The sequence below is a fragment of the Plectropomus leopardus genome, chromosome 20 (genome assembly GCF_008729295.1).
Source record: "Plectropomus leopardus isolate mb chromosome 20, YSFRI_Pleo_2.0, whole genome shotgun sequence".
In the NCBI taxonomy this organism is placed as follows: domain Eukaryota; kingdom Metazoa; phylum Chordata; class Actinopteri; order Perciformes; family Serranidae; genus Plectropomus; species Plectropomus leopardus.
Window position 1 is genome coordinate 13192499 of NC_056482.1, and position 20168 is coordinate 13212666.

A 20168-nucleotide genomic window follows, 5' to 3' on the forward strand; every position below is an offset into this window, starting at 1 on the left:
GTTTTAATCAGCAGCTGAAAATACTAAGCTACCTTTGTTTGACACATTTACTAAAATCTACAGTGCCCAACTTTTTAAAGGACATCACTAAACCTCGTAACTAAACTGAAATATATTTATGATTTGATTTTTTCAGTAGGAAGAAATGCTGAGAGAGCTCTGAATTACATAGCATACATGTTAAATTATACGTTATCTCATTCTGTTGGGCAGGCTTACTAGCCAGATATGTCAAACCTATCTTATATTTCTTGAAACTTATTGCCAAATGACTCCCCTATGTATTTCTAGTTTTTTATTTGTTAATAAATGATTAAAATCTATTTTTCTATTATGTTTCTCTTTCCAGCCACAAATAGGCTCCTCCATGTTTGCTCCGCTCTCCTGCCTGCCCAGCCAGAGTCTACCACCGCTCAAGATTCCCGAGCAGTGCTACTATCGTCCATCCTGGGCCCTCCTGCCCAAAATGGAGCATTTCCCAACAGTCATGAATCCCCAGAATACCGCTTTCATCAGAGATGGATACACGTGAGTAGTCAGCTCTTACAAGCTTTTGTGACAAAGAGGTTTTTCCTTGAAATTTCTCCATTCCATTATTTAAAAAAAGAAGCTGTGGTGAAGTATGTGGCTTCTGAAGGATAAATATGCAAGGTTGACTTTTTAGCCTCACTCGAGAGAGTGCCCTTCTCTTAGGATGCTCTGTTAGGGTTTGGGGAGTAGCATGGCCTTTAAGAGCTGCTGTTTAGACGTTTAAAGTAATCTTGTTTGTCTGTCTGACTTTTAGTTGTTCAGAGTTCTCCAGGGGCATTGAAAACCTGGAATAGTTGTTGAATTTCACAATCACATTTTCCGAGCCTGGAAAAGTTATGGAACTAGTAAAAATCAGTGAAAGTTTTAGAAAACTCATGGAAATGTGTTTAAATGACATTAATGTAATATAACGGTGAAATTTATTTTCTGTAGCTGATGATGCAAAGTAGCTTTAATATGCGTCTACATGTGACAACGTCCTGGTTATTGTTGTTTATTTGTTAATCACCAAAGTTTCTTCATTTTCCCCTTGAGTTCTGTCTCTCCCATCATGTGTGCCCATAGGGCATCTCAAATAATCTTTTTAAGGCCCTTTTGGTTTTATGCGAGGGCCATACAACTTTCAATGGCTGTATTTTGTGCTTAGTTTCCTTACATAAATTTTGGAAATTTTTCTGTTTTTTTTTTCTTTTTTTAAATTTTTACTTTTTTTCCCTTCTTTATATTTCAATTTTATTTGATTTCTTCTTTTTTGTGATTTTTATGGAAAACTTTGGGCAATTGTAGGCAATTTTATTTTTATTTAATTTATTTATTATTTTTATAATTATTTTATGAAATGCATTTTTTCTTAAAAAAGAAACTGATAAAACAGAAATTATTGTTGGATTTTTAAATATCCGATGGCCCTTGAACATATGTGGGATGCTAAAATCTGAAAAGTTGAAAGAAAAAAGAAAACACTGGGCAAAAAAACTGGTTCCTTAAAAAGTCATTGAAAAGTTTTGAAGTTTTACCCATAACAATGTATGGAAACCCTGTTTTTTTATTTCCTGCAATATTTGTGTGTTTTACAGAAACATGCCTAGTGTCAACACCCTCGCGGACCAGGAGTACGGCCAGATGAGCGCCACCACTGCCTCTGTGAGCACCACTGCTGGCATCCTCCCATCTCCTGCCACACCCCGCTTCTCTGTGCCCACCCCACGAACCCCTCGCACACCGCGTGGTATTAATGCTGCCAGCTCTGGGCAGGGTTCAGTGAAGCAGGATGGTACTGAGCTCAGCTCGCCGGTCTCCACGCCCTCCACTAGCCTGCCTCTTAGCTCTGTAGAGCCCCTAGCTCGGCCAGGACCCTCCCTGCCTGAGGTCCACAGCCTGTACGCCATCCTCCTGCTCTCAGACTCCGTCCTCAATGTCTTCAAGGATCGCAACTTTGACAGCTGCTGTATCTGTGCCTGCAATATGAATGTCAAAGGTGCAGATGTGGGGGTGTATATCCCTGATTCAACTTGTGAAGATCAGTACCGCTGTATGTGTGGCTTCAGTGCCATTGTGAACCGGCGGCTAGCCCATGGCACAGGCCTCTTCCTGGAGGACGAGCTTGATATTTTCGGTCGGACTTCTGAGGTAGGCCGGGCGGCTGAGAGGAGACTAGCTCTTTGCAGACGGGATCCAACTATGGGTGACCCCAGAGCCAAGCGGCCCCAGGATGCAGCTCCAGCCTCTCCGTCAGTCATGATCCTTCTGCAGGAGCACTGCTCCCAGCCCATATCTTCCTTGGCATCACTGCATCTCCCCCTCAGCTGCTCTTGCCATGGCCGCAAGGGGGCACTGCTTCAAAGCTGGATGTCTGAGAAGCAGTGGGCAGATGGGAGTGATGCCTGTGTGGACTGTTACAATGCCTTGGAACAGGGGCTGCAGTATGTGGATAACCCCACAGGAGGGAAAGTAGATCCAGCTGTTGTCAGAAGTACCGCCCTTCACACCTGGCCTCACACAAATGGTAAGAAATATGATTTGGCTGGCAAAGGAGAGGTTTTAAAAATCTGAAAATAACTGAAGGAATCATTTAGAACATAGTGTGTGATACACTTAAAGAGGCAGTCTTGAAGATTTCAGCCCTGGCTGATTTACCAACACTGATAGTCACTGATGGTAACGTCACCTCACTGTGGTTGCTGCTGCTGTTTCATTACTCCCCCCTAACTGATCCACTGTCAAAAAATGCTATAAAGTGACAACAATAGTAGAATTACTGCCAATATCACTGGCAAATACATTGCATTTCCTCTGACTGCTTCATAATAAAAGTCATCACCTGTTTTACCAGTTAGATGATTTTAATGTGAAGGTGCAGCAGTAGGAAATGCTTGCATTAGCAGTAACTTAATACATTTTTTTCACAAAGCGGACATCCAGTTCATAAAACTGCAAATACAGTATATGAATAATGCAACGCCAGTGGTGAAAGTGCTAATACCACCTTGTGAAAATATTATAAGCTAAAAGTAAAAGTAAAGCATTAAAAATGCATTTACTTAAATAAAAATGTAGAGATTTTTACCTTAAATAAAGTCCTACTTTACAGATTGTTATTGAGAATAGTATTTCTATGTATGTCTTACTGCCTTTGTGTTATCTAAACTATGTACTGATGTGTTTTATGTGTGTTTATTTGTGTACAGAATCATGTTAACGTGTGCATCTGTTCATGTGTCCTTTCTCTGTGTGTTTGTGTGTGTCTGTCTCCACAGTGGTGGACATGAACATGTTGTCGTCCCAGGATATGGTTCGTATGCTGCTGTCTCTGCAGCCTTTCCTGCAGGATGCTATCCAGAAGAAGAGAACAGGACGGACCTGGGAAAACATCCAGCACGTTCAGGGTCCATTGACCTGGCAGCAGTTCCATAAGATGGCCGGGAGAGGCTCCTACGGTGAGTCAATACATTCCTCTTTTTTATGCAGAAAACGAATGCCCTCTTTTTACTGCATGTTTGCTGGAATACTACAAATCTCTAAAGTGATAAGTCAACCTTAAAGTGTAGTTAACTCAACATGTTACTATTTCTTATGTGTCTAAGGTTCGGAGGAGTCACCAGAACCCCTGCCCATCCCTACAGTGTTACTGGGCTACGACCGGGAGAGAGACTTCTTGGCATTGTCCCCTTTGGCGTTACCTTTCTGGGAGAAGTTGCTGCTGGAGCCTTATGGTGGGCAGCGGGATGTGGCATATGTAGTGCTGTGTCCCAACAGCCCCTCTCTGCTGGCTGCAGCCCGGGCCTTCTTCCAGGAGCTCAGCGCTGTTTACGAGGTAGGACACTGGATTCTGAATTAGATGCTTTGCAAAATTTCAGCAAATATTGTAAGATAATGTGTAAGTGCTCCCAATGAGAGAATGAACAGAAGCCCTGATTCCGTCTCCAGACATGCCGCCTAGGGAAGCACCGTCCTCTGGCCAAGGTGTCCAGGGATGGCCTGGTGCGTGTGGGGGAGGAAGTGGAGCCCGATAAGCTGGAGGAGCTGGACGTGGACCAGTGGGTGACTGGACCCTGGGCTGGACAGCAGCACACCGACAACCTCAGCAAACTTAAACTTTACGCTTACGCCTGCAAGCAGCAGCTTGGTGAGAATAATGAAACAGATTAAACTAATCTAATTAATAAGATTTAATAAGATAGTGGCACTTTTATTGCACTGAGTTTTTATGCCTGCGTGCCAGTGATAGCTGTGGCCAGAGGCGTAATGTTTTGGGGTTCTTCGTCCATCCTATTTAGGAAGCGTACACTTGGACTCAGTGATGAGCTGATTCAAGACATATTCTCAGTAACACAATATCTCAAGAACAACTTGAGGGCATTTTTTCCATATACGGCACAAATGTCCACTGGGACTCAACAATAAATTGACTGGAGCTTGAATTTGTGGGATTCTTGTGAAAGCTATGAGTCCCATTGGACTAATGAATGAGCTTATTGGAATTTCTTGTGGTGGTCAAAAGTCAAGGTCACTGTAACCTCACAAAGCTTCTTTTTTTTTTCCAATCTCAAGAATTCATAAATTGTTGTGACGAAGTTTCACACAAATGTCTACTAATAGAATAAAATGATGAACTGATGAATTGTATGTCTAAAAGGTGAAGGGTCAGCTTCACTGTGACATCATAATGTTCTGCAAAATCACTTTTCTGGCACCATATCTTGTTCCCATGCTGATTATATAGATCTTCTGTGCTGTCAGGGGGAAAGATGTGTGTCGAGCATCCATGCTTTCACAGATATGGATATAAACTGTAAGTACAACCCACTTTTTTTTTCTTCTTACAGGTCCCCAGCTGTCAGCCCTGCCTTTGGACAGCACACTTTTGTTGCCTCCCAAAGTCCAGCCTCCCTCAAACTCCACACCCTCAGCCCAGCCTGCCTCCTCCGGGCAGCCGCAAACTTGGGGCCCTGATGGTGAACAAGCTCCAGGGGCCGTCAGCTCAGGAGACGCTCCAACGCCGAATGCGGCAACCTCAAACCAGACGGGGGAAACAACCCAAGGAGCAACCAGCGACTCTAAAGGGTCTTCCAGTGCCACACCACCAGCCAACACACCAGCAGAAAATCCTGAACTGTAAGACCCTAGTAACTGAGGAAATTACCTCATCACACACTATTTACTTGTACAATTGCAGTATAATTCCTTTCTTCTCTTGTTCTCTTTCAGCACCAGTGAGCAGTCCAGAATCGGCATCCCCACTGTGGCCGACTCAACGGACAGCCTTGCCAACCCACCAGCTATTGTTATTTACATCGTGGATGCTTTTCTTAGCTCAAGTGCAGCGAGAAATGAAGGGGGAGAGGAAGAAGAGGGTGACGAGGTGGAGGCCAGTAGCATTTGGCTGCTCGGGCTTCTTCGTTGCTACACTGAGATGCTCCAGACTCTGCCGGAGACAATAAGACCTGCACTGGTGCTACAGGTGGGAAAACACTCAGACTTACACTGGACAGACTTAAACAGAATTTGCTTACAGTTGCGATCATCATCTTTTCTTCCCATCTTACTGTGTCTGACTTAGGTGGTGCCATGCCAGTACCTTCTCCAGCCGGCCAGTGGGGAGAGCCATTTCTACCTGCAACATCTGCGCTCCCTGTCCTTCTCCTGTTACTCCCAATGCAGACGTCTTCTACCCCAACAAACACACATAAAGTCCCTGACTGGCTTTGGACCAGTGTCCATGGTCAATTCTGTACTTAAGAGTCCAGAGGTAGGCATTAAAGTTGAGCAACTTTTTGTTAACTTATACACTGAAATTGAGTGTAATATTCTTGCTCATATTAATCCACTTTAATTGACTGAAATCTGAATTTCCTCCTCCAGCATCCCAGCCCACTGCAGCTGTACACGCCCCCCTTCATCCTTGGTCCGACCCGTCCCAAGCAGCCAGAACAAGGGGAGATATGGGCAGAGATCCCTCCCAAATACAATGTGCTCTTCGTTGGATATTGCTTATCACATGACCAGCGCTGGATCCTAGTGTCCTGCACCGACCAGCAGGGGGAGCTCCTGGAGACCAGCATTATCAACATAGATGTACCCAACAGGTGTGAAGAAGTAGTTTATGGTCCACATTCTTTGGAATTTACATTTGTTGAATCTGATTCATAAAGTGTTGCCTATCAAATCCTTTTTTTCCCCACATTGGTCTACATTCTCATGACATCCGAATTTGGCTCCTTAGATCAAAGCCTTGAGTCACAGTTGTCCTTATTGATTGCGCGAGATAATACTCTGATCTCTCGATTTTTTGCTCACTTCAGAGCACGACGTCCCAAGGTTTCAGCCAGAAAAATGGGCCTACAGAAGCTGTGGGAATGGTGTATCGGCATCATCCAGATGACCTCACTGCCATGGAGGATTGTGATTGGTCGATTAGGCAGGCTGGGGCATGGGGAGCTAAAAGGTAATGGCATCCATTCAGAAGAAGCCAGGCTTGTCTTGATTGATAAACCTTACAGATGACTTCTGTTTAGAGGAAGTGTAGAGTACCATAGGAAGTGTGTATTACCTGGTTGTTTCTTTTATTCTAATTTAGATAATATATTTAAATACATTCACAATAATGACTTTGTTTCCCAGAGTGCATTTACTGACAAATATAAATAAGTGCGTGTTCATTTCAAACTCTTCTTTAGGCAAAGACAAAGCAATAAATAGGTTGATTCATTCAGCATAAGCTGTGATGTTTATTATCTCTTCTCTTTTTAGACTGTTCAGGCATTGACCAGTTTCCTGTTGTTGTAGCAAATGTTCTTTTAAATTGTTATAATAAAAGCTCTATCACTTTCTTTTATATCCCCTCAAGAATTTTGGTAAGAGAGAAAATAAATTAGCAAGTGATCCAAAGACTTTTCATATCTTTCTCACTCACCCTCTAAATAATCCTGTCTTTGCTTTGTTTTCTCTCTTGCATGTCTAATTCCCACCCTCTCTCTCTACCAGACTGGAGCTCACTCCTTGGGGAGCATTCCCTCCATTCAATAGGGCGCCAGCTGAAGGATGCTTGTCGCATGTGTGGGATCTCTGCTGCCGACTCTCCCAGTATTCTCAGTGCCTGCCTGGTAGCCATGGAGCCACAGGGCTCTTTTGTGATCATGCCTGGTTAGTAGCCTTTCCACTTTGTAAAACTGTAGCATAATGATGGTAATAATAATATTTGGTATTGCAGTACACTGGAATGATATTGTTTAGTTTCACATTGACAAAAATGACAGTTACAGTAACACATTATATTGGTAAAAACACAGATTAGGCACATAAATGTGCTACATAACTGGGCAGATTTGATAAACTGTATTTACAGCATTAAAAAAACGTAATACATTAATGAGACATTATTTTTTCAAAGCTCATTTAAACACATATTTTTACAAGACCCAGTAGAAGTATACATCGCCTTTGCTGTATTTCTCTGTGTCCAGACGCAGTCACCATGGGCTCAGTGTTTGGCCGCAGCACTGCTCTGAACCTGCAGACCTCGCAGCTGAACACACCTCAGGATGCTTCCTGTACACACATCCTTGTCTTCCCAACTTCTGCCACCACCCAGTTGGCCCCCAGCTCCTACCCCACTGAGGACAATAATGGTAATAAATAGCAGTTATGTTATATCTTCTTAGATAAAACTTCACCCATCTTTAAAAATGGTATAGAGATTGATGTATTTTATACCAACAGGTTGCATCTTTGAGCCAAAACATCTCTCCCCACAGTCACAAAAGGCTTATGCAAAACATTTCCAGTTCCAGATCTGTGTGATATAGTGTCTTGTGCAAAAAAAAAGAAAAGAGAAATTACCCCATCTGGAGATGTGTCATTGCTAGCTCCTAAAGTGTAAATCCATTCATTTTCATCTCTGTTTTTTCCTTCAGATGACATGTTCGATCTGCCCTTTCCTGATGAACTGGAAAACGACATTGGCCATGACATGATGCTGATCACAGGGAACCTCCACCCTTCCCCCAACACCTCTCCTGTGCCCTCGCCTGGCTCTCCGTCCGGGATGGGAATGGGATCACATTTCCAGCACACCAAGGTGAGTCACGGGCCAGTGGAAAGAAAGCAATCCTACATTGGCTTGAGCTGTTGCAAATGACACCCTCTTACAAAGGAAAACAGTGACCTACATGCCCCATGTTTGAAAAGAGCATGCTGCTGTATTTACACATTACTACTTGGACATTGTTTTTGAACAAAGAAAAAGGCTGTCTGCTGCTCAGACTCTGCACAGGAAGGAAGAGTGATACAAGGTGTGATCAGATTAGATTGTGTTGTTTGAGAAAAATATAACTTCACTGAGATCTGTGTACTTATTCTAGCTGAGCAACCTTGATATACTTAATCAATCTTATATATGACCATATTGAGCAGATAATGTACTATACATTAAACATTTCAACTGCTGTGTACAACTGTTTATTACAGAATCGTTTTATTCGAACTATTATTGCATACCTTTTCAGGTTCAGATTTGATTTTGTACGGTGTTGCACTGGAGTTTTGTTTCAAACTATCACACAAGAATCAGAATTATAGTTTTGCCAAGTATAATCAATGCAGAGGAATTTGTCTGGAAGGCACAGGAGAAGAGACGTGTTGACAACCTATAGTACAGAAGATTTCATTCAGTGAAGTACTGATAAACTGTGGGAGCAGTGTGTAGCTGTATGATGATGCACTTTAAAGGTGAAAGAAACTGTTATGCAAACTTGTGTTAGCTGTGTATGTTGTTACCACAGTGACCTGCAGGCAGAAAACTCAAATAGGTATGTTCTTTTGCAAAAACTCTGACTCAATCTTCACTCTTCAAATGGGGTTGCTGGAGCTTTATGTATAGCTTCAATTATACTGTATTGTTCTACAGTATTCTCTATAGTTTAAGACTGACAACAAGGGGATCAGCCTGTGGTTCCAGAGCCACATGCGGCTCTTAAGCCCCGGTCTATAGTGGCATACTGTGGCTTTGAAAAGAAAAAAAAAAGGTAAATGAATTACAGTTATTTTTCAATTTTACAATTGTATAGGCACAGCCAGCAAAATATAGGTTAATTAACTGCCCAAACCTGACCTGAAAATGGCAAACTTTATGCTTTATGGTAGCACAGTTGTCAAGACTGAGGACAGAGACACAGACTGAGTGTGGCTGCGTATTTTTATGTGTGTGAAAGAAAAGGACAGAGAAGGAGGGTTACAGAAGATGGGAGGTGAATAACTGCATGCAGTTTTCCTGTAAGTTTAATGGCTGGGGCAACAAGAGGATTTATAACATCTTCAGTACCCTTGGATACGAGGCAGATTCCTAATGAGATTATTTTGCTCCATTGCTCCAATGTTTGAAGAAGAACATAGTAGATGTCCTAAATACTGTAATGTTTTTTTTTTCTCTCCTCACATTTTCTGTATTAATTAATATTCTCCAGGTTGGATGGAAAGCTATTGCAGGCCAGATGTGGCCCACCAGTTGACAGTTGCTGCTATACACTAAATTAAAAAAACATGTTTTAACATTTTATCATTAAAATGTCCGTCTTTGGCCTGCACCCTTTTCCCTTAATTTTGCTGGACCTGAATAGTCGTGGCTATAGTGGTCTTGAGTCTCTTAACCAGGCCAGCTATGGATTCCAAACCCAAAAATGGGGACTGCTCAAAACATAGGCAACCAAATAAGCAGATCTCATATGACAGTTGCTGAACTACCGAATATCTGCAGGAGATAGATCTCTGACATAAATGTATGTACTTTTGTAACCAGTTTTGTCTGTACTCTTCCTATGCTCTTATGCATTATTGTTACAAATGTATGTTCGTATTCTTATACAGCCCACTCAAGTTAGCACAAAGGCTCAGAAGATGCAGATTGAAGAATAAAATGGTTTAGATCATGACCCTGGATTTCAAAGGATCAAAATGGTTTATAGTTAATAAGTGGCCTTCTCTTGTGCGTACAGAGCCAGGGAGAGCGCTTGCTGTCCAGGGACAGTCCACCAGAAGAGCTGAAGCAGCAGCCGCTGGCTCTGGGCTATTACGTCTCCACTGCACAAGCAAATGGACTTCCTCACTGGTTCTGGGCCTCCTGCCCGCAGGCTGAGAGCCAGTGTCCACTCTTCCTTAAGGTACTAAAAACACAAGATAATGCCGGTAAAGATTATTTGAGAGAGAAACATGTAGATATTAGATTAAGATTGTGCAGAATTGGATTTTAATTATGTGGTTTAAACATTAAAGAGGCATACAGCTGTTCACTACAGTTTAACAAGGCATGCTTTTTTCTCCCTATCAGGCCTCCCTCCATCACCACATCTCCATAGCCCAGTCAGATGAGCTGGTGTCAGACAAGACGAAGAGGACCCCTCACCCCTTAGACTCAAAGACCACCTCTGATGTGCTCAGGTAAATACATAACAAATCTGCTGTGTAGGAAGCAGATACAGGAGGGTGAGTACAAAACAGGCTGAAGCCTTAAAAGTCTGTGGCTGATGGTCTTATTCAAGAAGTTGATTTAAATCTATGGGCCCTATTTTAATTAAGCAATATCACATTTGAGGTTGTGCTGTTGGACTATATATTATCATGGCTGTGATTCTGTCGTAGTGCCGAAGATAATCACAGCCATGATGATATACAATCCAACAGCAAGAAACTCGAATGTGGTATTGCTTTTATACAACAGTTCTACAAGCACAATTTATTAGTTAACAGTAATAAGCAACAACAGATTAAACAGCAGTTAAACAGCACATAATCTGGGCACAAAGTAAGGAACAAGGGGGAAAGGGGTTGCATTTAGTCCCCTAGTTAATCATAGGTGTGTTTTGGGCCTAACATGAATCCAGCTAATCAAAGTGTCATCTCCTATTCTGTTTTAAAACAATGGTTTTACATTGTAGATTTGGCAAATTGGAGAAGGGAGCAATTTTATGCTGAAAACAGCATTTGTCAACAGAACTTAGTTTGTAGCTTCTGAAATAATTGATGAAGTTTTGTTTCTCCTCATGCATAAATGCAAACAAGGTCTCTCTTAACATTGAGTTTGTTGAAGTCCAGAAATGAACAGTAGCTCTTCTCTGCTCTCTGCTATGTTCACATTTTACAGAATGTAACATTTTCTTCTTTATGATGTATTGTGCACATTCCTCTGTGTGTAACTAGCAGAGTGTGTATATGTTGTGAACTGACTTTTGTATGCACATCTTATTATTTGAATAATGTGCCCTTCAATAATGTGCACCATTCTGACTTTTGATCAATCGCTCTGTGATACCTCAAAAAAGCAATGACCCAATCATTTAAAGACCTACATGCCTATGGAGTTTGTTGAAGAACAGCAATGGACCGTGGCTCTGCTCTACTCTCTGCTATGTTCACATTTTACAGAATGTAATATTTTCTTCTTTATGATGTATTATTTCACCCACTCGCAACCCATGTGCATATTCCTCTGTGTGTAACAAGCAGAGTGTGTACATGTTGTAAACTCACTTGTTTTTGCACATCTTACAATCTGAATAATGTGCCCTTCAAAAAGCAGGAAAATACTGCACCATTCTGACTTTTGATCAGTCGCTCTGTGATCCCTCAAAAAAGCAATGACCCAATAATGCGCCTGCCCACACCTCATTTAAAGACCTACTTGTCTGTAGGCACTCAGATGGGCTCAAGCTACTACACAATGTGGACGCCGGCCCTGAAAATTACAACTGTGTCGGTCTGAAACTAGCAACGTGTGCCGCTTTACACCAGATGCGAGATAGGGCCCTACATTCAATATACACCATTTGTTGTCTCATTGTTATCAACCAATACTTAGCATTTTGTTGCCATTGCAATGTGTGCTAAGAACAGGTATGTGTGATTAAGTCATGTGTTTATCAGTGTGCTAAGAACGTGTGTTTTTTAATGTTAGTTGTTTATCACTAAAAATGAACAGCTTCTTATTTGCACATGTATCGCGACTGATAAGAGATGTGTGATAAGTGGGGGTTTTCAGAAAATGTGTAAAACTAATATTTATTGTTAGAATTGTCATGATTAAATTTACATACCTTACTGATAACTGTTTAATGATAAAGATGTACGTATGGTATAGCATATATGTTACAAAATGTGTGATACATTTTTAATTAACACCTAATGAATACTCAATACCAATATATATATAGAGAAAAACACATTTTAGTGTGCACTGTTGTGATTAAGGAAGTTGTATTAAGTGGATGAACCCTCACGATATAACTCATTTCAGTATTTGTTTTAAAAAGACACAATTTCTTACAAATTGTAATTGCCTAAATTGTATATTTTTCAAACCCAGGTTTGTATTGGAGCAGTACAACGCCCTTTCCTGGCTGACGTGTACTCCGGCCACCCAGGACCGCCAGTCCTGCCTGCCTGTCCATTTGGCCGTACTGATCCAAATGTATAATGCCATTCTGAACATGCTTTAGCCATGCAAGACTTCAAGGACAACTTTAAGGGGCTGATGGTTACCTTCATTTCCTCTGTGCCTACGCTTCCTCCTTCTGGGCACCAGAGAGCGCCAGAGCTCTTCGGTTGTTTCGGGTAGACGTGGATTTAATGGCCAAATCAAGGACAGGGCAAGTCAGACTCTCCCATGCCTGGAATGTAATGAAAAAGAAGATTGAAATGCTCCGAACAAAATCTTTCACTTGTTAAACGTGACACCCTTCACCTCTTTGTGGCATTGAAGCGTCTGACATTTACAGAGAAGCTGTTTACGATTCTCTTCACAAATTTCACCTGTGGAAAGGGACGTCCGTGCAGGGCCACGCAACTCCATATTGTACAACCAGCAAAGTGGCATGACGACACACACACACACACACACACACACACATGGCTTTGTTACATCAATTATGTTTTTACATTTTTTTGTATAGAACTGCACTGCTGAGCTTCTTGGGACTTGCAGTTGGTCGATGAAACTTTTACCTTTACTCTGAAAGGAGTCCTCATTCACTCCAAAGGGGGAGCATTTGCTAATGGCACTTTTTCCTCGCCTTCCAAAGTGTTGTAGATACGAACACAATGGAAATATTTGACCAGTTAAGACAGAAATGTTGTTTATAATGTAAGACATACATTTGCAAAGAATTGAGACTTATTTTTAATATTTAAAACAAGAAAATGAGAAACTTAAACAAGGCCTTTTTTTCCCAATTGACTGTTAACTGTCTTGGGATCTGAAATAAAAATTGTCATTTTAATGCAGTTGTAAAGATGCCATATTTATACAAATTATATCATGTCATAGAATTTGATATATATATGTATATACATAAATATATATTACCTCTTCCAAGCAGGCACTTAATGATAAGGGTGATGGACACAACCATCTCTTCAGAAGTGGACACAGTATGAACATTTATCAAAGAAAATGCATTTTAGTTGTTTTTTTTAATTTTCTACAGATACTGAACATTTTACCTTTTTATTTAATGAGTTTAAATTAAACTAATTGATGCAGGAGATACAGTATACTCTATATTTATAATATAGAATAGAAGACCATGGTATTTGAACATTGCAAGGTTATTAAATATTTAAGAACAATGCTTTATTTCATTGGCTCTCCTAAATGATGTCAAGCAAACCATTAGAAAGACCTGTCTCTTCAGCTTCACTCAGTCTGCTCTTTGTTAGATTCCTAGCATGTTTGTATATACACTTTTCAGCTGTGTTTTTTGGAATTTTTCTTAAAGCTGTACATTTCATGCTGGTTGGTTTACTTTAAAGTGATTCATATCAAAGTATTTTTTGCTGTGAGCTTTTTTGATATACAGTATACAGAACAAAACTCATTTAATTACAGCCAAGAGGTTGAATTGCCAAGTAAGTGTACGCAAATGTACAGACGAGGGCAAGTTTGCAAGAATTTGTTACATCTGTCATCACTTTGAATATCAAGCAGATCCAATTTAGTGGGAGAGATCTGTTACTTTTACACTCTTTTTTAGTAAATTATTAAAACTCTTGAAAATGATGTTGTGTTCAGTGTTCTTGTATTTCAATTCAAAACTATGTAAACCACAGGCTGCGCCATATTCTTATTTCATTTAATGAAGTACTATTTTGTGGTGTTTGCCTCTGATTAGTATTTAATTTTTAATACAATTTATATAGTTGTTGAGTGTTGGCTATATCAGCCATAGAGATGGAACTAGATGACGCTCACCTTGTGGTGCTCAAATGCCAAAAAATATATTAAAAAAACTCAACAGTAACATTTCTTTCCAGCAATTATGACCTGCTTCCTTAAGAAAATCCACAGACTTTGTTCTGAGCAGTTTTATGTATTTGATGTTTGTATCTTGCACAGAAGCAAACTTCCTTTTGCACGGTGCTATAGCTGGCAGGTGTTGTTTGACAAAAAACAAAATAGTTTCAACATGAAACTGCTCAGTTTTTCAAATGTATTTTTTGGTGCTTTGAGCTCAACAGGCTGAGTGCTATCTAGTTCCATGAGACTAGAGAGAAGGCATGCATCTCTACAGCCGATATTTTCAACACTGCATGTTGGCAACTCACACTAAAACAGTCTAGACTAATAAATAGCACTGCAGGTGAGAGGAAAAATGTGTACTTTTGATTTGGGGGTGAACTGTCCCTTTCAAAATTTGGTTTCTTTGCTGACTTTCATTTTCTACAGTATTTTACAGTTGCTAAAACACTAAACCCTGTTGTCTGAACCAAATGCTCAGCTCATGCTCTGCTGGCCTGAACCTATTTATTGAATCAGTCACTCTTGGCAAAACCATAAGCACTTTAACCTTGCATCACATTTGCACTCTGATGCACTTGTGTTGCACAGGTAGCAAAAGTTGAACACAGTTAAAGCACAGATGTCACAGCTTAAACATAATGACACAAAATTGATCACACTTGTAGCTAATGATGTGAGGGAACCAATTCAGAGAGCACTGGTTGTTGAAGGCTGTACAATGAACAGAAACAATCTGAGAGGCAGAGGAAAAGTGCATGTATAAGGTGGTTGAGGAGGGAAGTGCAATCGAGTAAGACAAAGAACAGTAATTTCTGATGAAATCCGAGCTACTGTGTCGACCATGTTCTTGTCCATGGTATGACAAAGAGAGGAAACAGGACAAAGAGTACAACCAAACATCAGCAGATTCACTGTGTCCACCGTTATCCAGAGATTCAGAGAACAGAACAGGTAATTGCTTTTTTTTTGTCATTACATAATCATTTACAGTGAAGTATGACTATACTGTATACTATGTGTTAACAGATGTTTCAATCCATCACTTTGCCAATATACTGTAGTATTGTAGTGTAAAAGAGACCTGGGGAAAAGTCTAACTGTTATAGGCCTAGTACTGCATGTATATTTTTGTAACTGCATGTTCTCTTTTTGTAGAATTACAAGACTGCCACATGGGGGTGGAAGGGCATCTATGTTCTCGCCACACCAAGAGACCCTCATTGTTGACATGGTCCGTCAGAACAATACCAGTAGACTGCGTGAAATGCATCAGAAAATCACTGAAGACCATGTGAAATTTGAAGGCATCAGCAGTGTCAGCCTTTCCACCACTGATCGCGTCCTCAAACGCAACAGAATGCGCATGAAGCAACTGTATAGAGTGCCATTTGAGCACAACTCAAAAAGGGTCAAGGATTGTACAGGTAGGTGTACATCCAGACACATTTAGTGTTGATTACTGTAAGTAGTAGTGATGTTGTAATGTATGTACTCTAAATCTGTCTTTTTGTATCACTTACAAAACTATGTCTATTTCTACATATAGAGAGTGTTTCAACTGGATTCCTTGGAAAAAGGCCACAAGAATATATTTCATGGATGAAGCTGGGTTCAATCTCACCAAAAGAAGAAAGAGACGCCAAAAGGTGATTGGCCAATGGGCCATTGTTGCAGTTCCAGCATGGTGACAATATCATGTTATGTGCTGCCATCAGCAATCATGGGGTTCTCCACCATCATGCCACCTTGGGGCCATATAATACCCAACATCTCCTGACATTTCTGAATGATCTAGGAGATGTTGTGTTAGGACGTGAGCCACAGAATCATGAGCACACAGGGCATCCTGTCTATGTCACTGCGTGGGGCAATGTCAGTTTTCAAAGCGCCCTTCAGGTCAGAGAGTGGTCCAACATCAACCAGAAAGTCATCAATGTTTGCCTTCCACCGTACTCCCCTTTCCTGAACCCTGGAGAGGAGTTCTTCTCTTCATGGCGCTTGAAGGTTTTTGACCACCAACCTTATACCAGGAAAAATCTCCTGCAGGCCATGGAACTAGCCTGTGGTGACATAGGTGTGGAGGCGTGCCAGGCCTGGATCCGGCCTGCCAGGGTTTTTTTCCCCCGTTGCCTGGCCAGGGAGAATGTGGCCTGTGATGTGGATGAAGTCCTGTGGCCTGAGCCAGCACATAGACATGATGCTGTGAATTATTGTAGACACTGTAAGCACCTGTAATGCACTTCTCATTTATATTTTTGTACTTTATTTTTACTGTATACAAGTGCTGAATGCACAGGATTTTTTTTTCAAAATGCATTTAGCCTACTGTGAATAGTAAACATTATTTTTCTACAGCTTTATGTCCTGAGCATTGCATTTTCCTTTTTTTAATGTGTAATGACTGCTCAGTAGTATTTTTAATTTTGATTGACTTGGGGTATGATTTGACGACTATCGGTCGGTTTTGAGCACAGATGGAACTGTTTTGAGGCAATTGCTCGGTTTTGCAGGAAGATTCAGAGGTTTTGTGAATGTAGTTTGAAATCTGGGTTTTGTGTTTAAAGTTTTGAGAAAAGGGTAGAAAGTTTGAAGAAATGTCTTAGCAATTGTGAAAAACTAAATTTTTAAGGCCTTTGATTGTAAACAAGTTTTCTTTTTAATTCAAAGATTTGAATGCTTCTTTTACAAATGCTAATAATCAACATGTGTATGCAGTATACTACGCTAATAAAAAGTATTAGAAAAAATACACACATAAATGCAGATGACAGTTAAATATTTATTTTCGGTTTTGAACAATTAGTTGTTTATCTTAATATTTTCCCTTAATTAGAGAGATGAGGCTGTGTATCTTTTCTAGAAACAGTAAGTGCTTGAGCACAGCAGATCAGAGATTAAATTATATGAATACAGCAGTAGGAACAAACATAATTTAACAGGCTGTTTGAAAAAGATTAGCCCTTTAAATACACTGTGCTTTCATGAGGTGCGAATCATTGTTTTCCTACATCTGCCTTCCATGTGACAACATTGAAAGAGCTAACATCTACTGCTTCTGTTAATGTGAATCAGTCTTAATGGCTGAGATGAGATAATATCCTGTAACTTTAAAGAACAGCGTTTGCTGAGTAGTTCTTTGAAACGAATAATAATGAATGATGCTGTCGAGTGACTATCACCCAGCTGTTGTCCTTCCTGTTAAACAAGATAGTCAAATTTTTTTAGATGTGTTCGGCACGCTTGTGCCAGCATAAGAGCTGATTCAGTTCCTTTAGTGAGCACAGAGACAAAGGGGAGTAAAGTAAATAAGCTTTTATCACATTTTTTAAAAAAAAAGAAAAAAGAAGAAGCTTTCTCAGCACTTACCTGTGTCAGCTGCCAAACAACAAACTGGTTGAGGAAATGGCCCTAAGCCAAAACACAAGGAGTGCCACATTAGTGTTGCACTGTACTCACAATAAAGCCAAGAAGCTCCAGGCCACAGCGGCATGTTTAAAGTTTGATTTCATAAACTTATAAACATAGGCATGCTGGCATGCCTCAGCTGTTGATTTTGAAATAATGCCAATTAGGGACAGCATCAAATAAATTCCACTGCCTGTTCAGGTGTGTGTGTGTGTGTGTGTGCGTGTGTGTGTGTGTGTGAGAGCATTGACAGGGACTAGATATATGGAACAAAGTAAATGCATTTGTCAAACAGCTGTAATGGACTAAATAAATGTATTGTGCGTATGTCATCATTCTAAAAGGATGTCCTCTTCAGTAGATGTAAGAGCCATGCTCCTTTTGCATGATGTATAGTAGGGGACTTCAAATATGTGAGGACAATGGAGATAAAGAGGTAGTGAAGGAGGTTCTGTTGGACCACCAGGGTCACATAAGATCCTTGAGTTAAAAACTGCATTTCAATAGAGCCTAGAAAGTGGACAGCAAAACTAAACCAAATATCGGCCTTTGAGGGACTGGGCAGGTCGAGGACACCGTGAATGAAAAGGATTGGGTAGCTGAAGAGTAAAAGCCACTGAAGAGTCACTTGTCGTGGTGAGGTTGTCTAATGGCCATCGCAGCTGGAGGCAGTGGACTCTTAATTGACTGCAATGTGTTTTCCACAGATGGCCTATTAGGCATTGGACAAAGGAGGCCAGGGTCTGGCTTGACATAGCATTAGCGCAAACACAATTAGAAGTCAATGACGTTTTATGTCGCTTTTTTCTGCCAACAGCGCACCACATGAGATGACAAGGTTGTACAAAAAAGCCCTCTTAAGAGAGCAAAAGGTTGACTTAAGACAAAATTTCCGGCGTGTTGTCGTGAAACAGAACGTAAAAAAAACACGCATCTTAGATTTTTTTCTTCATCAACAGATTCTACAACAGGATTTAAGGGGCTAAATGGTCAGAAATGGAATATAATATAAGTATGTTTTTATTGTGCGTAATGACCTGAAAATAGGTGTCATTGTGTGTGTAATCATTGTGTGTCCATTACCTTTGAATTAACCGTCTATATCTAAATAGGGAGTGCTACCATATCCATTGAAATCGCCATGTTGCATTGTCATGTTGCATTGTCATGTTGCATTGTCATGTTGCATTGTTGCATTGCCATGTTGCATTGTTGCATTGCCATGTTGCATTGTTGCATTGCCATGTTGCTACAGTAGCCCAGAACGGACAAACCAAACACTGGTTGTTAGGGCCATTTGCATTTTTGCGTTTTCATGAATTGTTGTAACATGAAACTGCTTCGCTACGTGTTTTTACTGGTTTAAATCACCTTGCCTGTTTGTTTTGGAGGGGAAGACACCTCTGTTGGTAATTTGGCTCCCTGTAAAAAGACCCTGAATTTCTGGATCTCAAGTTGTCAGCGAAAAATATGAGCACACATTAGCAGGTGCTGGGCTAGCATCCCATCTCTGACATGCCCAACAGCATCACACAAACACTGATTTTTAATGTGAAACTGCTTTGTTCAGTGATTTTAAACACTGTGTCCTTTGTTTAGGAGAGGTCAGTGAATATTTTGGTTCCCACTGACAACCTAAACAATGCACATTGAAGAAATTCTAACTGGGAAAAGTTTCAGGTGGTTGCAATCTGCAGTCCTCACCACTAGATGCCACTAAACCCCCCTAAATCTTACACATGGTTACTTTAATTTGCAGTATAAGCCACTACTATTATGGTCATGACTGATTCATTGTTGCAAAATGATTGCATCTGAAGTGAACAACACTGTAAATCTTGCCAAAATGGCTGATCATTAGTTTACAAAATACAGCGACATGTTTGGTGTAATTCACATGTTGGTGTAAATGCAGATCTTCATAGAATTTATTGTCCTGTCTCCTCCGCCCCAAAACACAGCAGAGGTGCATGGATCAAGGATCAGAGCCATTCTGTTGCTCCAGATGACCCGTGAGAGTGCTCCACTTACAGGCGTGACTTTGGCAGGGCAGAGTCATGTGCTGTTTTGACATGCCCTTTCCCTCTGAAGTGGAGGCAGCTGGGGGCTGTAGCTTCACACTGCTCTGTAGATGGTGGTTACACTGCAGATTTTTCTGTACTTCAAAGAGGACACACACACACACACACACTCTGCTTTTTGTCTGGGCAGCCTGTCGCCAGTGGTCAGATGGGGGGGGGGGGGGGGGGGTCGACAACATGGTAGATCCTGACCCCTGATATGCCGGTCAGGCCAGCAAGGGTTCAGGGCTCTGCAATAACTGTGGGTGGTACAGTTCAGGGTCATCACCATTTAGTGTGAGAGCCATGAGTTTGGGATGTTGTCGGACTTTTTGCTCCTACTTAAATTTGATGTGACCTTAAACTCCAATTGTCTACGCTTTGTCGCC

The 20168-nt window shown here is 40.9% G+C and overlaps 1 protein-coding gene across 4 annotated transcripts in view; it reads left to right on the forward strand.

The window, feature by feature from the left end:
* LOC121959487 (mediator of RNA polymerase II transcription subunit 13-like) overlaps positions 1-14074 on the forward strand; it is a 101744-nt gene extending 87670 nt beyond the window's left edge. For all 4 annotated transcript variants that reach the window (XM_042508792.1, XM_042508794.1, XM_042508796.1 and 1 more), the window contains exons 16-31: positions 350-528; positions 1608-2536; positions 3288-3467; positions 3615-3844; positions 3958-4156; positions 4857-5145; positions 5239-5491; positions 5591-5779; positions 5893-6116; positions 6333-6475; positions 7015-7173; positions 7494-7658; positions 7944-8107; positions 10020-10184; positions 10352-10461; positions 12383-14074. In XM_042508792.1, coding sequence (XP_042364726.1) covers positions 350-528; positions 1608-2536; positions 3288-3467; positions 3615-3844; positions 3958-4156; positions 4857-5145; positions 5239-5491; positions 5591-5779; positions 5893-6116; positions 6333-6475; positions 7015-7173; positions 7494-7658; positions 7944-8107; positions 10020-10184; positions 10352-10461; positions 12383-12515 — 3711 coding nt within the window. In that variant the 3' untranslated portion in view covers positions 12516-14074. The remainder of the gene's footprint in view (positions 1-349; positions 529-1607; positions 2537-3287; positions 3468-3614; positions 3845-3957; positions 4157-4856; positions 5146-5238; positions 5492-5590; positions 5780-5892; positions 6117-6332; positions 6476-7014; positions 7174-7493; positions 7659-7943; positions 8108-10019; positions 10185-10351; positions 10462-12382) is intronic.
* Positions 14075-20168: the final 6094 nt, after the last annotated feature.